At 40.0% G+C, this 20,938-nt stretch overlaps 1 protein-coding gene across 1 annotated transcript; it reads right to left on the bottom strand.

The window, feature by feature from the left end:
• Positions 1 to 96: 96 nt before the first annotated feature.
• PRPF8 (pre-mRNA processing factor 8) lies at positions 97 to 16,319 on the bottom strand. The gene is made up of 43 exons (XM_053457118.1): positions 16,234 to 16,319; positions 14,971 to 15,078; positions 14,553 to 14,721; positions 14,066 to 14,230; positions 13,685 to 13,903; positions 13,346 to 13,558; positions 13,095 to 13,220; positions 12,687 to 12,792; positions 12,353 to 12,543; positions 12,154 to 12,273; positions 11,891 to 12,080; positions 11,656 to 11,775; positions 11,438 to 11,572; positions 11,227 to 11,356; positions 10,921 to 11,117; positions 10,425 to 10,631; positions 10,155 to 10,318; positions 9,815 to 9,941; positions 9,506 to 9,698; positions 8,888 to 9,075; positions 8,394 to 8,632; positions 8,135 to 8,281; positions 7,711 to 7,921; positions 7,508 to 7,624; positions 7,167 to 7,414; positions 6,795 to 6,974; positions 6,572 to 6,707; positions 6,311 to 6,480; positions 6,058 to 6,187; positions 5,821 to 5,967; positions 5,400 to 5,560; positions 5,021 to 5,212; positions 4,669 to 4,906; positions 4,456 to 4,584; positions 4,070 to 4,183; positions 3,647 to 3,820; positions 3,370 to 3,563; positions 2,896 to 3,135; positions 2,609 to 2,750; positions 2,165 to 2,305; positions 1,913 to 2,052; positions 791 to 993; positions 97 to 513 (listed from the first exon to the last, which is right to left on the bottom strand). The coding sequence occupies exons 2-43, from the start codon at positions 15,065 to 15,067 to the stop codon at positions 359 to 361; spliced, it is 7,005 nt and encodes a 2,334-aa protein (XP_053313093.1). The 5' UTR covers positions 15,068 to 15,078; positions 16,234 to 16,319; the 3' UTR covers positions 97 to 358.
• Between the last annotated feature and the right edge of the window lie 4,619 nt (positions 16,320 to 20,938).

Here is a 20,938-nt window from a genome sequence, read left to right as displayed (position 1 = left end):
TGCTCATTATAAAAATCTCCCCATATGAAAAATGTCCTAAAGGCAAACCTGTGCCTATAGTCCTCTAACTGGAGAAAAGTTAAACGGCCACAAAAATCACATTTATAAAAAAGTTTTATTAATCAATATTGTGAAGTACAGACCACAATACCTTAAGATATTGACACTGTTCAGACAATTTCTACAGAGCTGTGGCCAAAGAGTGAAAGACTCATGCCTTTTTTATGGATAAGATGAGAGCTATCACAGAAATAAAAAAAAACAAAACAAATTGTACTGAAATTCTGAACAAATGCTCGAAAGCCTTGTGTTGAATATCAACAGTCACTGAAATCCTCAAAACTGCTAAATGCAGGATTTATTGGTAGAGATCTTCACGGTCCGCAGAATACACCTCACCCTCCTGCAAAAGAGCAAAATTCAAAAAGTGCGACGGGCGGTGAACTTCATGATAAAACTCCTTGGGGTTGGAAAGCTGCAGCTCATACTTCATATTGGGATCATGTCTGACACCTAAAAAAAACAAAAAAAAAATGAAAAAAAAATCAGGTGACATAAGGGCAAAGGAAGCAAGTTCTTGGTTACTAATCAGCAATCAAATCACTATTTCACAGTATTAACTGTAATAAATGTTTAATCTAGTCAGACGGTAAATTAGCAAATGGGAGGAGGCGGGTTGGGGTAAAGTCACGCAGAGGCCAAAGCTCTTTCCGATCTTAAACTAATTAGTTTTTATCATATAGCTAGTAGTGTTGTCTATTTTGTTTTACAATGCAGCTATAGCACATACCCATGAAGTTGTAGTTCCAGGAAGACTGAGCCGGCACCATGAAGAACCCAAGGAACCGATCAGAGAGCAGCATCTGAACTCTCTCATAGTGAGACGGCAGGTAGCCTTTCGGGTTGTTTCCTTTGTCTGTATTCTGCCTGCCCCACTCATAACCACTGGGTGTCAGCTTATAGGCAGTCAGTGTGCAGGAGCCTGGTGTAAAACTGAAGAATACAAAAAGATGTGTCACATGATCATTGACGTTTGATGGTAGATAAGAACCATTCCACCAATCCAGCATGCCCAGTTTTCTCATAGACTCACACATTAATCAGTTATAGCTATTGGTCAGCACACATCGCTTCTTAAAGCAGGAAGATGCAAGCGACATAAAAAGGGACGTACTCCACATCCCAATCACTAACAAAATCAGATTTTAAGAGTACCGTGCACATTCAAGATTAAAGTAGCTGTATTTATTCGGCCAACCCAACTTTTAATCAGCCCTGGATCTTGCTTTAGATTCAGAAAAGCTGTATGTCTGCCCCTTGCATGTTTGCATTAGCCTTTACCACTTCTGATGGGAGTCTGTTTATCAACTACCCTTTCTGTAAAGAAACTCTTACATTACATGTAAGCCTCTGATCCCTTAGTTTGATTTCTTCTCCTGGTATACAAAAATATATAAAAATGCATTTCCGTATAAGAAATGGGAACAAAAAGATCCACAAAAATAAGTCAATGGCACAGTATATGACTGCCTTATAAGACTGACAGAGGTGAATAGTGAGAATTTAAACAAGGGGTAGGCATTAGACATCCTGAACAAAAGAACAAATAAGGCTTCCAGTTTTCGCAGCAAGGAATGAAGAAAGTACAGATTACATGGGCTGAGCGGTTATTATCTGCGGTGAAATTCAGTTTTTAGGTCTCAAGCATCTGAATGTACAAGAGATGGATTCCCGAGAACTAAATGCCACAACTTGACAGATTGTCACATATACCAAACAATAGCTTCTTGTAATAAATCATGGCAACTCGAATCTGATGACCAAAGCAGATGTCTATAATACATGTAGCAAGAGTGTAGTGGACATAAGTGCCCCAAGAATCTGGCAGAAGTGTTTCAAGTCTTCACTTTACCTGCAAGTGATGATTATGGTCTTCTCTCCATCCCAGGAAGGATTGTCAGCCATGATTTTAGCATGACTGGTGACGTCCTGAGGAGACAGCTGGGGCGATTCATTCGGCTGAGTATGAACCCATCCCAAAGGTTCCATTTCCTGGAACAAAAAGTCATCGATACATTCAAGTTTCCAAATCTAATATTAGGCACATGTACATAAGGATTTCAAACATGAGAATGACAAAAATGAAATGGTAAAAAAACCTCACCTTAAGATACTCGTGCTGTGGCAGCTGGGTGGGCAGGTGGACAGTCTGATGTGTTCCCCACTGCGGCACCATGACAATGCACCGGATTTCCTTTACTTGGGGGTTGTCAGGGGGACTCACACCATATAGATAGCCAGCAATCTATGAATAAATCACATAAGGAACATCATAGTTTGATATGTTTTGTCAGCTGGAGTACTATAAAATATTACACAAACTAAAACTGCATAAACATGGCACAACAGACAGCAACTTTTTACAATGCTATTCATGATAAATTTCTACATCGGCCAAATTACACCACTTAACTGGGCCACATCCTTACGTCCAAGCTTATACATCCAGCCCAACATGTTTATTTACATACACACACACACACACACACGTTTATGACAAAAACCTCCCAAGTTATGAACATACTCAGGTAAAACCATGAGTACCTACCTGAGCACGCAGGTCAGAGATGCAGATGAATTTCTTAAGTACATTCTTGGGCAATATGTAAGTGTAACCAGTCTCCTTGATGTCATCAGAAGACACGTATATGTGATTGGTTCTCAGGTGAAGGTTGGCAGCAGATATCGCCCTGTTCAGAAAACACATTATGAGTTAGCCCGGGGGCAAGTCTTTGGTAGCAAAACCCTTCAAAATTAGCATGCATGAAAAAGCTTTCAACAATATTTAAAGACTATATGCAATAGTCCACCACAGTAGTCTACCAGTGTACATACCTGACACGCCATTCAGTCTTGGAGCTGAAAGTCTGGGTCTCGTAGTTGCTTGTGGTGGAAGTGATTATCTCATCTCCATGTTTGTTGACTGTTCGGGTCTGAGTAGCGGTGAGCTGAGACTGCTCTTTCGTCTGTTTTTCAATCTCTGCTATCTGCTGTCTTTGCTGGGATGGGGCAGAGATTTCCATACCCAATATAATGTCTCTGATCTCAGACTGAGTTAGAGAAGCCACATTCACGCTGGATGGAAGGAAAAAAAATAAGTGACCAAAACTGATTGCATTTGATGCCTTTAAACGCAGTCATACTTTCTACACTTTTTGGAAATGACATTATTGAAGTTACATTGTGGAGTACCAGCAAACAGCATGATCCATGCAGTGTTTTTAGAATTTTTGGGGGGGGCACAACCTATATATTTTTGCATGAAAAAAGCAACAGCATTTGATTAAGGACTTAAAATCCCGCTCTTACTTGTTTTTCTTTCCGTAGTCAGCCAAAATCAGATCCTTCAACTGAACCTCAACCTTAATCCATTCTTCATCAGTCAGAGTGGGCCAGATATGGTGTGGTTCTGTGATTGTAGTTTTGTCCGGTTTCAGGATAACCTTCGCACGATCATTGTTGACATGTAAGGCTCGTAGAATCAAAATCAAACGAGAGAATGCCTAAAACAAGAGACAACTCATGCTTAGGGTTAATCAATAGATGAGTTTAAAATCTGAAAAACCTTGTAATTATATATACATACTGTATATGAAGAAATAGTCTTCAGCCAGTCATCATAAAGATTGAAGAGAACCATCTGAGGCTCTGTGGCCTTTAGAATGAGATCTCCAAACTTCTCCACCTTCAGACACGCTTGGAAAGGTAGCTGCAGCTCAGATCCTTTGATCACAATATTAGGGAAGTCAAGCAAGTGAACCTGAATTTAAAAAAAAAAGACCATTAATAAATACAGCATAAATACGGCATTCATTTTATCTTAATTAAAAAGTCTGGATGTCATCCAAAGGTCTATGCAGAAACTGAAGATTTTCTAGACCTACAACAAGCAAGCAAAAGTAAGGCCAGCTGTGATGATTTATGCTGCCCAGGACACAACAAAATAACTTCCTAGGTAACCCTTTAGGGCCATTTGTGATAAATGTGTGCAAAGTAACAGCCCTCATACCTCAAGGGGATCCAACATTCCCTTCCTTGTAACAATGATTTGCTTCGGCTGCTCCTCAACAGGCAGGGATCGAATCAAAGCAGCAACTTCTTCTGCAGTTTTCCATTTTGCCAGCTATAATGAGAATAAATTGCATGTATGATAAGCCCAGTAAAAAAAAATTTGGGAAACATTTGAACAGTGATCAACATGCCAAATGCTGCATTTTTTCTGCGCAGCTGTCACTTCACAAACTACACTAGGTTTCTACATTCTACATGCAATACTATTAGAATGCACATCTTACCAATAAACACTTCAAAACGTGTTCCCATCATTTCCACTATAACATGGGCAATTTTATTCAATTTTACTGGGGCAATTAGGAGCTCCTGCTTAAAACATACCTGTCCAAGACGTTTTTGCCCTGCCCACACAGACGTGTGAATGATTTTCAGGAAAAGCTGCCCAGTCCTCGGGTTGAATATGAAAATAGCCCCATTGATGGGCTTGGTTGTCAAGTTACCTTCAAAAGTCTATAAAGAATAAAACAAGAGGTTTAAGCAGACAGAAGGTACCCAACTGAACACGCACTCATGTCATGTCTCACTAAGATATACCTTGTGAATGGTGACTCTGTACACATTGGTGTCATCCACAAACCAGATGATCTGATTGGAGAAAAGTTCTCCATAGTTTTGGGATGACAGGTAAGGCTCAGTGGGCTCAGATGAGTATAGCTGTAATCCCTTGCGGATACGCTCACGCAGAACGTAAAGAGCAGGATTTGCCTTCATTATCTTTGCCATCGCCTGCTGTATTAAAGGCTTGCCACCAGGGAACCAGTTTCCATAGGCACTAAAAGTAAAATGTAAACACATTTAAGAAAGTGACTTACAAGAAGATGGTACGTTGCTAGCAAATAAAATACTTTATATGCAGATTAATTTCATGCAGGATAGAGAATCTCACCTGTGAAGGTTATAAGCAAGGTCAATGGCAATCAGCACACCAGTGGGGGATGGGTAGATACTCATGTTATCTGTAGTGTAATCCAGGAACTTGGCTCTGGCATATCGCTCAATATCATGAGAGTCATAATCTCCCCATCTCAGCTGGATATCAATCCAGTATTTCTGGGTGGTGGTGCTGTCCATCACATCCCTAACAAAAGAAAATTGTGTTAATTGAAGTATCTTGAATATACAACACTAGGAAAGAGCGATATATTTAATAACGACCCAAAGCCCATATTCAAGCGTACCAAATACAGAGAGAATCCAACAGAAAGTCAGAAGCCATTATCTGTGTATTAATAGCCAAAACAGATTTCCAAATTAATAAGACATACTTGGAATCAGCAAGTAGGGAGGGCCGGGACACATTCCACTTGTAGGAAGCAAACAGAAGGATATCTGCGCAAGATGAATTCATCTTATAGGACTTCCTTGGATGAATGGTCTCCTTCTGCACAGTTTCAATCTCGAGAGCATCCAGCTCCTGGTCAAATACCTGGATGCATGAAGGAAATAAAATGCAGTGAATAAATGTATAGTCTATTAAGGTAACCACCAGAAAAGGTGTAACAAAAAACCCAAACTAAATGACAAACTGCATTTTCTTAAAAAAAAAAGGTTTCCACTTTGCTGAATATATTTCATTGTCTGTTACAAGACATAGCAAAAACACACCCCACATCAGTATTTCTGTATATATTTACAACTGTTATTCTGAAAACATTGGTAACAGTGTTTAAATGCACCACTACTCACTTGACACAAATCCATGACAATGCTCTCATGGATCTTCTGCCACAAGTGGGCCCTGAAAATTTGAATCAAGGAGATCTTCAAAGTGGGAATCTTGCCATGCATGAAAATGCCAGTCAAATCCAATTGCACCTGGAATCCGACATAGACCTAAGATAGAAGAGAACATATTGCGTGTATAACTGGCTTGAAGATGAAGGCACTCCTATACTGTGATCATAAATAAAATGGCAAACATACATTTGCTCTGTTAATTGTGGGAGACCACCATAGAGTAAATCTTCTGTTTGGAATCTGATTCAGACCAGATCTCTGAGCATTGGTCAACTTCTTCCACTTCATAGATTCTTCAAAGCCACTGGCTTTCTCCCTGATAAAAACAAATGAGGGAACGGTAAGTCTTTGGTAGACTTACAGAACAAAGCAAGGAGTGATCCAAAAAGGGAGCAGAAACATGCTGTTAGAATCCTATCCAACAAACAGGTTCACGTACCAAAACAGACCCTCCCATGTGGGGAAGTATGTGCCTTTGAAAAGTGTATGCTCCAAGATACCCTCCACACCACCGAGAGCCTGGATCATGTCTGTGCGGTAGTTGTTCAGGTTCCATAACTTTCCGTCATGGCGCTGATGGGTCCACCAGAAGGGATTTTGTTTCAGTACCTGCAGACCAAAAAGACAATTCATATGGAGTGTTTACATTTATGTAGTACATTAACACTGGAACTACAGTCCATTGCTAAGCATTCATTACCTGGTACTGTTTGAAGTCTGTACGAACTCTCCAGCCCTTGTCATAAGCCAAGGTATGTCTGTCCTTCTGGAACAGAGTGTTTATACGTGGGATGCCTCTATCCCATGAATCCTCCAAATCTTCCAGGGTCAAACGCCTAGAAAGTAACACATCCGAATCACAAAAAGCTACCTTACAAATGGGCCACAAACCAAAAAAACAAACAAACACAGCTTATCGTTACCTGTTTTGAGCAATGGCTTCCTGCCTCTTTAGGGCATATTCAGCCCAGACTCTCTGAGAGTCGATGAATTCACTCTCCCATGGCTGGATGTAACGGTACAGGTTAGGAATCAGCTGATCCTCTTCATGACTCATGCCAGAGCGGAAATGGGTAATGCCAACATCTGTCTGCTTAGACCACCTATCAAGATAGGAACAAAATATAGATTTACAAAACAAGCACTGTAAATGCTGAGTTTGAAATCTGGTTTTAGTATCCAGGGGTTATGTTCTCGCAGAGGAAGCGAAATGCTAATCTGATTAAAAATTGTATGAAGCCAAGAAAGACATTTGCAGTGGTAAGTGAGTTCCTTCAAATAAGCAAGCACATTACCTGAGGTCAGACTGTGGAATGAGCACGTGTCCCATGGACAGCATTCCAAGCCCCCCAAGTTCTTTAGGGGTGTAGAAGACAACAGGTGGGAATCTGCTGGGCATTTTGGAGTTCAGTCCAATCTTTATTCTGGTTTGGATTTTATTTTCACATTTAACAAGCAAATCAAGCAACTCCTGGGTGTTAACGACAGCCTCACGGAAATAAGTCATCAAGCCTATGAGGGCTGTGTTCCACTTGTTTACAATCTGAAGGCAAAGATAATAAGAAAGTTCATTTTTTTGCAGATGAAAAAAACAAATGCGAGGGGGTAGGGGGATGACAAAAAAACAAAACCTCACCTTTGTAAAGGTAGTAGAACCAGAGGCCATAAGGATCTGACGAACCCTGTTGTGGAATCTTTGCATAGACTCGTCATCCACTCTCAGGAAACACTGAGCTGTGCGTTCCTTTGTCACCTGCAATGGGAAAAAACACATTTCTTTAGTGCTCAAACAAATGTGGACGAAAGGAAGACCCGAGTACACACTGCATGGTGCTTCACCTCATTCTGCAGATTCCAGACCCCATCTTTGTGTGTGAATTCTTCGTAACTGGTGCGACATTTTGGAAGGATGCGGCATTCAAAGCCACACATATTGAAAAGCAGGTTGGGGTTGTCTTTGCTGTATACAGAGACAAAGCTGTTCTCCCACTGTACGGTTGTGACTGATCGAGGCAAACGGTTTTTGATATCCCAGAAAACAGCACGTCCCCTAAGCAAAACAAGAGTTTAAAATTAGATCAAAAACAAAAATACAGAAATGGCTAGCACCTATAGGCATGTAAGTGCCAGAATATCTTTAATCTTTTTCAATATAGATGGCCTAAGGCAATGAAGATAGAACAAATATGTTATGAATAATAACCAGTAGTTAAGATAATTGAATAACCCAAACAAGAATTGAAGCTGCACATAAAATGCTTACAGATTGACATCATGCTTCATAAGTCTCATCCTAGCATCTCTTGGCCAGCACTTCTTATTGTTGTAGCCGACAATGTTCTCATTATTGGGGTCTGGATGTTCAGTAAGATATCTCTGAATAAGATCTCTAGCTTCATCAGCTGAAAACCTAGAGGAGAAAACCCACATGAGGATATAAATTTAGATTTGGTGCGTAGCATATCAAGGCAACAGTTGGCACTAATCAAGCATAATCACAATTTCTCTTATTAACCTCCTACCTGAAAAAGATGTGGATCCGATCAATGTATCGGCAGAAAAGTCGAATGGGGTGAGCAGATTCTGTGGCCACATCCTGGAAGCTGAGAAAATCATTGGGCATCTGTGGTGGTCCAGCCATCTCACTGGCTCTGTGCAACCCAAGTACCAACAAGTCCATTACCAGCCCATAATACTGAACAATGAAAGAAGCGAACTGCAGACCACGAATAATTCCATACGAGTTTGTGTGATTCATGTCCTGGAAAAAAAGAAAGAAGTTAAACACATATACCCAGATTGTTCAGGATGTGTCATATTCGCAAGAAACATTGTGATAAACACTTTACTGTGTTTACGCCAGTTGACTATAGTAGTGAAACACTAAACAGAACGAGCAATGAAAACAATTGCATATCTACTGAAATGCTTTTAAACCAAGGGTAGTAGCAGCCAAGAAGTAGGCGGCTATTCCAACATATACAGCTTGAGAGAAAAAGCGGTGATGCAAAATTACCTTGTAATTTATCACCACGTTATTTTTGGCTGTCATGTAGTCAGCAATGTTGTGGTCGACAATGAGACGCAGGAGACGATTAAGTAGAGTCAAGTCAATCTTCTCATACATCTTCTCAAAGCGTGACTCCAGCATTACGTTGCACTCGCCTTCAGTGGTATCCCAAACATCTTGCAGGTTATTGATACCTAAGAAATGTGAAAGTGCACTAGAGTATTTTTCTGCAGTACTATCAAGAAAATGTTTATTACTACTGTCACAAAGAACAGTATGCTTCACCACCACCCCTTTGTCCCAATGGCATGTCGAGCTAGCCTTTTAAAGTTGAATTAGCCAAGTGCTCAATGGTTTCTTAATGATCAATGGAAACAGCTAAGCGACCCTAAACTTTTGTAGTATATCTCAAAACAAAGTAATGCTTCAAGTAAAAATACTTGGTTAAACAGGTATTTTTCTCCCAGAATTAATGGGGCTGCGCAACATAACACTTTCACAAATTAGCTATGACAAACTGAAACATACAAGAATATTTTTTTTTTGATAGAGAAAATGAGTTGTATAAGCAACAGCTGTGGGACACCAGTTAATATCTGCAAATTAAGGAGAAACTGAACCAACCTTGGCACCACTTGTACACCAGCAGAGGAGGTGGCTCTGTATCAGCAGGCTTGATCCATGGAGGGAAAAGCCGCCTCTTGTCTGCTTCGTACCACAAGTACTGATCCAGGTAAGCATCAGTGATCTTCTCTAGGGGTTCCACATCATATACAGGGACTAAATGACTGTAAAGGTCCATGAACTCTATTCCCACCTGGGAAACAAAACAAAAAAATCATAATACAGAAATGCTCTTTACAGAGTGTACCACTAATCAGTAGTGGTGCAGAAATAAAATGCATACTAAATATTCTTCAGTACTGAAATTACCTCTTTGAAAGCTCTTTGAGTGAGCAAGTGACGCTTAATCCTGGACAGGGCTTCATGGGGGTTGTCATAAGCCTGTTCGATCAAACCCAACTCCTCTCTCTGAGACTGATTTAAACGGGACTTCACACTGAAATATATACATTTACATCAAATTGTAAATCATAATAGTTATGTGAATAAGGGTGGCTTCAACATCTTATAATAAAAAGGTGCTTAATTCCCTAACTAAACGAGCATTACATTATATACACTGAACTGGTTTACATACCCAAGTGCTTAAGTCTATATTCCTTTACAAAACAATTCTATATTACATATTTAGATGTTACAAGACAATCACCTGTATGCTTCTTTTAGCCTCTCTAATGCCAAAATGAGCAGCTTAGTGTCATGTTTGTAGGAGAGAGGAGGGAATGGGATAGGGGAGAATCTTCTGCTCTCCAGCCAGTGCACAGTGGTTGTATACACAGCTACTGCCTCTTCTGCGGTGATATATGGCCCATCCTTTAAAGTGAGAGGGGAAAAAAGTCAAGCCGGTTATCATTATGATAACATTCAAAGATTGCACAGGACACAGATTGGCAGAGATTTAAAAAAAAAAAATAATCACCTTCAGGTAGTTGTGCTGCCTCTCCTGCTCTGCTTTCAGGTAGAGACGGGTCAGACGCCCCAGGTTCTTCTTACACACTGTTTTGTCCACAGTGGCTCCTCGACGAATACGCTCTCTGTTGTAGTGAGCTGTATTTGTCCACCAATCAGCCTTTGCCTTTACGTAGCGAAGAATCATGTTCTCAATGGGGGTTGGTAGGCCAGGTACCTAAAAGAAAATATGCTTGATAAAGGAACAACACACAAATGCAGTTTTCCCCAGCATCACTGCTTATTTCATTAAACAATACATGTATATTGTATACTGTAGGTTAGGCCTCAATCCAAGCTGAACTTTAGAAAGCTCAAATCTATTTTAGACTGATCATAGTCCAGTCATAACCCCAGACCCATTTTCATGTGTTCCAGCCATCACAATCTCATTTCTTGTGTTGAACCAAAGGATCTATGAACACTTTTCTGTGCTAATAAGAATTCTAAAGATAAATAGAACTTACCTTCCAGGGAATATTCGCCTTCCAGCATCTCCAGGCCTCACTTAAGTGCTGCAGAATGGTACGAGCTTTGTTCTGCTTGATACCTTCTGGCATCATGTCCAAGATGTCATGCATTACAGCAGCCCTGAGCTCCAGGTCAAAGTGAGATTCCACCCTCTGTTTTGTTACAGTTTTTGCTACTCCCTTGGAATGGCGTCCTAGTTAAGACAGAAGGAAACAAATTTAGGATAGATAAAAACACACAACTCAAAATAAAAAAAATGTAATTTTAAACAATATGCATTACAAGAATACTCAAACACCAACCTTCAAACTGCCTGGCAAGGAGGTTTCCAAGCCATCTTTCTAGCAATGGGGTGATCCCACGCATAAAGAAGAGCCAAACTCTCCAACCAGCTGCCCAAAAGCCACAGCCTGGTCCTTTACCCACAGGACCCTAAAAGAAAACATGCAAATTTTATAGCTTTTGTTACATAAAATTGAACAGAGGAGCACAATAAATGAATCATGTACTCACCGTGTTGAATCTGTAATAGATAAGATGTTTTAAGTCTTTGCACATACGGATTTGTCTCATAAGTTTGTACTTGTATCTGTACATCCCGGTCAGCTGTCCAACATGAGCAAAGATGTATTGCAATCCATCTGACAACTAAAAGGCAATTAGCAAGTTTAATTTCTATATATTTACGTATAAAACATTTAAAAAAATATATATATTTTTTTAAAAATTACCTGAAAAGCATCCACATTTCCTAGTCTGTACTGTACATGGCTGTCCACAACCAGTTTGGTTAAACGAAGAACCTCTCGACATAAATGAAAAGCATTTCCAAATCGAGACTTTTTACGTTCCTGAGAATACAAACAGAACAATCTTAATGGTAAGCTGGTGCAGCTGACTTCCCTGAAAGAACAACCACTACACCAATACAGAACGCATATTTATGGCAGAAGCGTCTATGAATACCTTTGTGGTCAGCGTTTTCACTGGCTTCAGATTGAAATTGTAATCCAAATGGAGATAGTTTAGGTTTTTTCTGTGAATCAACAAGTTCAGCATGTTGTAGCCCTGACGACAAACTTGTAGCCCGACTTCTACCCAGTCCAGCTTTGTTGACTGGAAGAACTTTGTGGCTTTGAATGAACGGAAAAGATACCTAAGAAGAAAGGACACTCATTAGATGCAGTCAGGCACTGGATAAGATAAGTCACACAAGCCTGTCAACATACCTCTTCTTCTGAGCCTTTGGTGGCCTGTGTTTAAGGGCGTTGAGAACATAGTATTTCAGCAGCTTTTGGTAAGAGACCCGAACTTTCACTGGTTGTCCTGCAGGACAATGCTCACGATACCTAAAAACAAATAAAAATGATTCTTCCGTCTGAAGGATTTGCAATTGAATTATTACACAATAAACACAAAGATCCTCACCAATTCTTCACCAGGGGTATGTCCACAGCTCTTCGTGTTCTGCCAGATCGTAAGTTGAAAGGACGAGGTGCCCAGAGTAAAGCAATTCCATTTGCTGTGTTATCAGTATACAGAGGGGTATCCTTGAGGAATGGTTCAACATATTCAGGCAATTCAAACTCCTCGTCATCCTCTGGCAGTGGTTCTTGACTCTAAATGAACATTAAAAATTAATGCATTTTGTCATGTTGACAACATATTAAATCGCTAAATTATCAATTAAGTTTATAAATGGTGTACACTAAAGCAGATATAGAAATGTGTGGGACAGCAAAAAAACCAAACACAACCTCACCTTTACAGAGTGTCTGTGAGATATGGGATTGATAAGCGGATCAAAGTAGAAAGCCGGGAGATCAGGATCCTCCGTTTTGATGAAAACAACATTTGGAGTATGATACCTGTTAAAATAGTTTTAATACATAGCTATTAAATCATGGTGCTATGTAATTGACTGCAACAAACTTTGCAAACTCTACCTAATGAAGGACAATATGCAACTTAAAAAGGCACAAAAACAAAAAAAACCACAAGCCTCAAAAACATCTTTCCCCATTTAATACACATTCAGTGGGCTTTTAATATGTATATGGATATATACACATGTTTTTAACATGGATTGGATAGGGACAAAGCACAGTACAATGTTGTGGCAAGTCTATCCATGAACAAGTTTCATTCTTGCATAATATTGTGCACTTACCAGGTTAGGTGTACGTGGTGGGGAAGGTTGTTGTACAGATAGGGGAAAGCAATCTTGTACTCTGTGCGGATTGGCTGTCTGATAATGATTTTATTGATGTCATTAAACTCGTTCCAGTCTTCATCTCTGAAATAAAAAAACAGGGTCAATAATTAACGCAAATAACGAAGCACTGCTTTTAAACAAGGTTGGGTTGCAAGTTTGAGATCTAGAATATGTGTTGCGGTTCAAGCAAAACATGTTTCACTTACTGCAAATTAATGTCCCGAACCAAAGGCTCGAATTTTGGTCCACCTGGAATGGCCATGTTTAAAGCCTTAGAGGTGAAGAAGGCTTTGAGATCAAACAAGTAGAAATAGTTATCATCCACCAGATCTGTGAGCAGTTGGTTGGCCAATCGATAAAGTGTAGACATCATTGGTAGGGTGAACTGCCAACGTTGGTATGTAGTACCATTCACATACCTGCAAAACAAGCAAAAATTAAAGAAATTGGGTAAAGCAATGTTGGCTAAATGCAATATAAATTTAATTCTCCAATGTGCTCGAAACAGACATGTGCAGAACAAAGTGAACATTACTACATCTTACTTTCTGCTGTCTCTTAGAGGCTGGTGGTCATAGAACCAGTCGATGACTGGTGCATCTTCGTCTGTGTCTAGCTCTAGTTGGATAGCCTCCAAGGGCTCTACATCAAGGATATTGTCAGCATAATCCAGTGGAGGTTCTTCATCATCAAAAGGTGGAAACCTCATCCTTTTAAAGTGCCGTCTGTCCCTCTTTTCTCGTCTCATCATAATCCACATAGAGCTGTTCGAGGTGAGAGGGAAAAAATAGGGGGAAGAGGTATTCCCAGTTGAAGTTTTAGTTTTGACTCCTGCAACCTTACATAGTGATTTCTTAATCACACTACCATAAGAAGTAAAGTTACATGGGCATCAAAAATACAAAAAGCAAAGTAAATTTACTCACCCCCATTGAGCTATGTATACAGGTTCAATGACCCAAGGAATCTCACTGACAAATGAGATGGCGCCAGTTATGTGATACAGCACAGGAACATCCCGGATCTGTTCCCAAGGCATGGGCATGTTTTCCAGTAATTTCAACACAGCGTGAGGCATATACTTCAAAGCTCTGCAAAATAAACAAATTAGTCAAATTGTTTTGTGACATATCTTAGATATTTAACATTTTCCTCTACTCTCTACTGCCAACCACTCAAAAATCCTTTGGGCACACTTTATTTTGCAGTCTTAGACTTAGCATTTTTTTTACATTAATAGTTGAGAGGTTTTATGACATTTTATGGAACGGTTTAGTTTTTGCTACCAAGAACTGTGATCATATGCAAAGTAACCTTAACGTAGGTAACCTTAAGGTAAAAGCTGCATTACAACAAAAGGTAGAAAAGTGTAACATGTATACTGTTCTTTATCACAGTAACAAGCACACCTACCCAAGGTACACTCTCTTATCATGTCGGAACTTTCTGTTTGTCATATCTCCATGGTCACGGATGATTTTTCGGACATGCTCTGGTGGCATGTCTTCCTTCTGAGCATCTACAAAGCCAAACTTCCTTTTCTCTGCATAACGCTTTGCCTGTAACTGCTGCCATTTGCGAGCTGGAAAATAAAATATATATTTGGTAAAATAACATGGTTGGAAAATTTATCAATGCATTTTGACATCCAAAGAATTGAAAGCACAATACCCATTTCTTTCTAATCTACAGAAAAACAATTCAGTCTTGGCTGGCAAATTAAACTGATACCGCCTATGATATAAAAGCTTTTATAAGGAGGAATACAAAATCTAGATATCAAATTATTAACCCAACATGTTGACGCAAACTTAAATCAGCCTGAACATACCTTTCTCCTGTAACTTTTCCTCGGACATGTAATCAGGAGCAACAGGTGGACCGGGAATTGAGGGAGCCACCGGTCTGTATGGAAACACCCCGGCCATGGTGTTTCAAACTGGAAACAAAGAGAAAAACAGGTCAAAATTTTGTATTTTAACAAAACCAGCAGTTATCCTTCTGTAACTGTTGAAGATGAATAACTACGATTCTACTGGGTAAATCTTTGGGAGCTATAGTCCAAACAGTGAGAGCCAACACAGCACTACCTTTTTGCAGTTAACGGAAAGTTGCTATATGTTATAGTGAAAACACAAATTCCATGAACGGGCACAGCAAATACACTTCAACCGAGTCTATCCTTACTAAGAGTAAAGGGGAAAATGCAGAAAACCTTATATTAATGACAACGCAAAGCTAAACTGTACCTTAATTAGTAGAGGTCTGCATATTAATAAGGACTATGTTATACAAACAAAACTAACAAACAATGCCCATTCGCTGGACAAGAAATTGATTTCAAATCATTTGTTGTGACCAAAACACACATGCAGCATATGGACTGTTTCAAAAACAAGACAGTAGGTGAAACACCGAAAATTATAAACAAAGTTAACAGCAAACTCATATTACAACCCCGACTACAAATCAGCTCTATCTATAACATATAGAACATCAAATAAAAAGACTTAAGAACATCAGGGTGATCTCTCAACAGCCACACATATCCTGGGAAGACTTTCCAGCACAAACTATACACAGGAAGCACACGTTCACATAAAGCCATGGGCTACTAACGCAGACGACCCCAAACATTTCCCAGCAACCAAACACCAAATGTGTAAAGAAAAACATTTCCCAGCCCCAGGAGAAGGGATTAATAGAGCAATCTTAAAGTAGGGATAAATTCAAAGCCATGAAGTTACAGTGCGGGTACCCAACGCCGGTCGTGGCTCCCGGTTCCTACGGGTATTCGCCTTAGTGGCTTCTGAAAACAATCTCGCTGGGGCCTAGAGTTGTGCGATAGGCCAAGCAAGCCCTACGTACAAAACAACGCTGGACGAAAGTGCGGTTTAGGAGCAGAGCTTTGCTTCCCCCGCCATTTCTGAGCCAAGTCGCACAACACTTTACGGCCTCGTTAGATGCTACCTCTTAGGCCTCAACTTCACTTTCCAACGCTGTTCCTTCTCCTCAAACAACCCAAATAAAAAAAATACTACTTCCCCCGCACTTGATATGGAGCTACACGCTATTTCGCATCAAACACACAAACCTGCAGCTTTCACAGAGGCACACTTCTGCAACAGCGCTTCTTCCAGGAACACAATGGCGGCCAAACGCGCCCCTTACGACCAGCGCGCTGACCCGGAAGCGAATAATTTCAGTTCCTTCTACGTAACTACGAATGGTTTCTCCGACAGCCAATGAGAAGACAGTGTATACAAACCAAGGAAGTGACGCGCGGACTGGGCGGTGCCACAGAAATATACAGTAAACGCGCATGTGGAAAGTAGAGCCGTATGCTAAGAACATACGTTTCCTGTTTTGGTTAGACTGGTTTTATCGCGGTCGAATGTATGTATGTATGTATGTATGTATGTATGTATGTATGTATGTATGTATGTATGTATGTATGTATGTATGTTTATTTGATCTTTAGCGTGTTGAACACTTGAAATTCTAAATAGATCCGAGTTAATTCGTTAAACAGCGATTTGTAGGTGAGTTAACCCCTTAAGGACAATAGGGGTTTTTACTCGTAGTATATTGTGGGACAATGGCTCTTTTAACGTTTTTCAGTGTTACTGTTTAGCTGTGATTTTCTTCTCTCTCATTTCATGCTCCCACACATATTATATATTGTTTTTTCCAGGACAAACAGGGCTTTCTTTAGATACCATTCATTTTATCATATCATCTAATTTAGTATAAAAAAAATGATAAAATATGGGGATTTTTTGTTAAAAAATTACTTTTTCTCACTTTTTAAACAGAAAACTTTTACTTATCTGCAAAAACGAATGAAAAAACCTGGTAAATAGATTCTACTATTTGTCCTGAGTTTAGAAATACCCAATGTTTTTATGTTTTTTTGCTTTTTTCTGCACGTTATGGGGCAATAAGTACAGGTAGCGTTTTGCCATTTCAAAACCATTTTTTCCAAATCTGGTAATTCTTCCCCCCATGTGCCATTTCGGGTATCTTTGAAGCCGGATAATGCAATTTACCCCATCAAATCATATATTTTTAAAAACTAGACACCCCAAGGCATCTGAAATGCTGGTATTTTAACCCTTTGCATGCACTAATTTTACCACCACCCTTAGTGAAACTTTATGGTAGTAATTTTTTTTTGTATTTTTTTCACACGTGTTGGACTTCAGGTATAAATCTATCGCTCCTGGTGTATGTCCGTGTCAAACAACACCCCAATATGTGTTCAGTAACATCTCCTGAGCGCAGTGATACCCCACATGCATGGGTTTGTAGGGTTATTTGGGAAGTAAAATGCCGCCTTTGTGAGGTGTGTATTTTTTGCCATTTAGACATCTGCCCCATGTCCCATATTTGGGACATCTTTGAACCCGGCCAATTCAATTTACCCCATCAAATCATATATTTTTTAATACTAGACACCCTATGGGCATTTGTAATGCCAATATTTTAACTCTTTCCATGCTGGAATTTTTGTAAAGATAAAGAATTTTAGGACTTGCTTATTAAAAACTTTTTTTTTTTTTTTTGGTGACAGTGGGGATTTTTACATGTTACCATATTTTTTTTAAACATTTTTGACCAATTTTTTTTTTTTTTTTTTTTTTTTTTTTTTTATTACTAGTCACTCTCATTAGTGAGCTGGGCTCCATTGACCTTGCATGGTTGGATGCAGTACCTGCATTCAACCTGCAGGAGGAGCTCGAGAGTTCACAAGAGGGTCTGGATAGACCCTCTGTGAACTAAGATCTATCGTTAATGCCATCCTGTGAATGACGGCAACGTCATTCACAGGATGGCACTTGTGGTTGCTCCTCGGAGCAATCACAAGGCGATCGGGGGTCGGGGGGGTAGTGTTGCTGACATGCCTCGATACTGAGGCATGTCAGCAACACAGTTTATGCTTAGGAAGCGATTCCGATCGCTTCCTAAGCAGTTTTAGCCGGGCGCCGCCGCGATCTTTGATGATCGGTGCGGCGGCGGCCATTTTTCTTCCGGGGAGGGCTGCCAAGGGCTGCCCTCCCTGGATCCACGGTCAGCCTCACTTGTGAGGCTTCCGTGGATGCTGCAAAGCCGCCGATCGCGGCGAAAACGCCGCGATCGCGGCAATGCAGCTATTTAACGGCAGCCCGTACATGTACGGGCATTGTCGTTAACCCGTTGCACGGCAACCCCGTACATGTACGGGGATTGTCGTTAAGGGGTTAAGTAAGAAATCAGCTCTCCGACTTAACAGACCCGTTACCGTCATGTTATCGGGCTTTAACGATTGCTATTGCATGCGTCTTCATACAGCATGTTTCCTCTTCGCTGTGAGTGCACACAACCAGTTGACAAGCCTTTAGTAAACACGCGGTGTATGTATGTTAACCGCTTATAGCTCAGGGGCTGCGGATAGACACGGACATAGGTTTAAGTTACTGGTGATTTGATCATTTTTTTTAAATGTAAAACAATAGTAAATAGTTCCCGTGTTAAAATGTGTAAAAATCAATCATTCTATTAATAGTAATGGATAGACCATCAAGATACACAAACATAGACTTGCCTTTACACATGCCTGCCTGTACACAGACGCTTTTCCTCACACAAACAAAACACATTTTCTACTTCCTCTTCCTAACGTTTGCGGCGGGAATGCAAGGCCTGTTCCTGCTGTTGGCGCATGTGGCTTCCACGCTGAGCTCTAGGATATGACATCACGAGGGAGCACAAAGTGACGCACAGATCTCATGCTCCCTTTGTTTTGAGCTGGTTGGAAGAAAATCAATGATCTCCCCAAATGTCCCCTGCTGGAGAGCACCGACAGGCTGATGGACTCTGGTGGCCATGCGTAGACGCCTTGCTGACCAATGTCAGGGACTACAATATTATGGACATGGCTGCTGCTAATCCCACTAAATTCAAAGGGATTCGTGTACGGGAAAGGGAGGAGAAAAAGTAAAGTGAAGTCCAATTTTAGAATTTCAATGGGTAAATACACAAATGCATCCATTTGCATTCAGAAAAAAATGTGCTATAGTCCTTACAAAATGGACCCCAATGTCCATTAAAAAGGGGACCACCCTGTCCCAGGAAACAGATCTTTGTACTATTTTTACCTATATAGGATTTGAGAAAAGTGGCAGATCCACTTGAAGAAAAAAAAAGAAGAGACGTTTTTTTATTTTTCATGTGCCTGTTCCTAATATTGAATAAATATAGACAGGCACGCCAACTAGCAATAAACAACCAAATAAATATATAGGAATATGGTAAAACTCTGACCTTTGCCCACCGGGTATAGATAAATCAAATATATAAATATAGAGGTGCAATTAAATAAAGAAAGGGAACAAATAATGCCACAATAAGCAAAGTGCTTTAAGCACAATAGTGCTAATAGAACATAAAGTAAAATAAAGCGATACGTACATGGCGGAACAGATCCCCAACGTTTGGACACAGAGGTCTTTGTCAAGGGTGATCTAACTGGTATTAAGCATTGAGGCACCTTATATATATCAAACATGTATCGATGTATCTATATGACGTTATTTTCTATTAGCACTATTGCACTTAATAAAGCATTTTGCTTATTGTGGCATTATTCGTTCCTTTATATGAGTGCGCCTCTATATTTATATATATGTTACGAATACTGAGCCCTCTGTGCCTTGCAGGGAGTTTGTAGGTGGCTGTCAAATAATTGTTTCTGGTGGCCCTGGTCCTGAAATTTAATGACATGCAGAGACAGCTCTCAACTGGTCACAAACTTGAGTAAAACTTTTATTTCAACAGAGAACGGGCGGAACGGAATTCATTCCTGTGCAAAAAATCCTTTTGAAGTGGACCATAGAAAGCATTCTTAGTTTATCAAGAAAGTTTATGAATGCTCTACTAACTCCAGAGGACAATAAACTACTTGGGTTGGCGTTCAGATAATGTTTCTTTCTTGTGTGTGGAACATGGAAATCATTCTTTTTCCTGGGGCTCTTTTTGCTTGAATCAGGAGCAGAGCCTACACATATATGTAAACTATTCCAACAGAATCTGTGGTATGATCCAGTCATACATTCGGTCCACTCAGATACATGTAGATCTGCTGATTCTGCAGGGGAGGAAAAAGTTAAGACGAATATATCTGTTGGCAGGGGTCCTAGATATAACAATGGACATATTGTTAAAGGCTCTACTAACAGCGGCCACTGTGCTTAATACAACAAACTCCTAATACCATGTAAGAACTAATTCACAAGGGTTATAGGGAAGCTCAGCGACAAGAACAGGCTGTAAAATTACAAATGTCTTTTCGGATAAAAAGATCAAACAGACATTTTATAAACAATTAAATATTCTAAATCCAAGAAGCTGTAAAAAACTAGAAACTACGCTACAGAAATACACAGTAAGTGCCTGTTTAACCCTTAAGCTACATGGGCCTAATAAACAGCACTAAATAATTTAAGTGAACATAAGCAAAATGTGTAATTAGAAGCCGATATTCCATAACGATATATAATGCATACTTGGTTCTTCCACGAAGCTCCTCTTTGCAGTTATCATGGAGTTGGCTGGTAAGCTTTGGTTGTTTTTGTACCATGGTACGATTCAGAATTGTCCAATGAAATCTGATTCTTGGGGAGAATTTGCCAAAATTGGACATAACCAGCAAAATGTTTATATACCAGGCCAGGCTTCGATAACAGTATTGGGCATCTCTGTGTTTTTGGAAGACTGGAATGTAGAGTAGCGACCCCATCCACATCAGAATCGCCTTGTCC

The sequence above is a fragment of the Spea bombifrons genome, chromosome 2 (assembly GCF_027358695.1).
Source record: "Spea bombifrons isolate aSpeBom1 chromosome 2, aSpeBom1.2.pri, whole genome shotgun sequence".
In the NCBI taxonomy this organism is placed as follows: Eukaryota; Metazoa; Chordata; class Amphibia; order Anura; family Pelobatidae; genus Spea; species Spea bombifrons.
The sequence above is the reverse complement of the archived record's forward strand: the minus strand, read 5'-3'. Positions and strand labels throughout refer to the sequence as shown.

What these genes read in the sequence shown, in the direction of transcription:
- PRPF8 (XM_053457118.1), bottom strand. Translation starts at nt 15,067, where the DNA reads ATGGCCGGGGTGTTTCCATACAGACCGGTGGCTCCCTCAATTCCCGGT. An exon ending in CACCACGTACACCTAACCTG is followed by an intron (nt 12,793 to 13,094) that starts GTAAGTGCACAA and finishes CTATTTTAACAG; the next exon opens with GTATCATACTCCAAATGTTG. An exon ending in CACAGCACGAGTATCTTAAG is followed by an intron (nt 2,053 to 2,164) that starts GTGAGGTTTTTT and finishes TTTTTGTTCCAG; the next exon opens with GAAATGGAACCTTTGGGATG.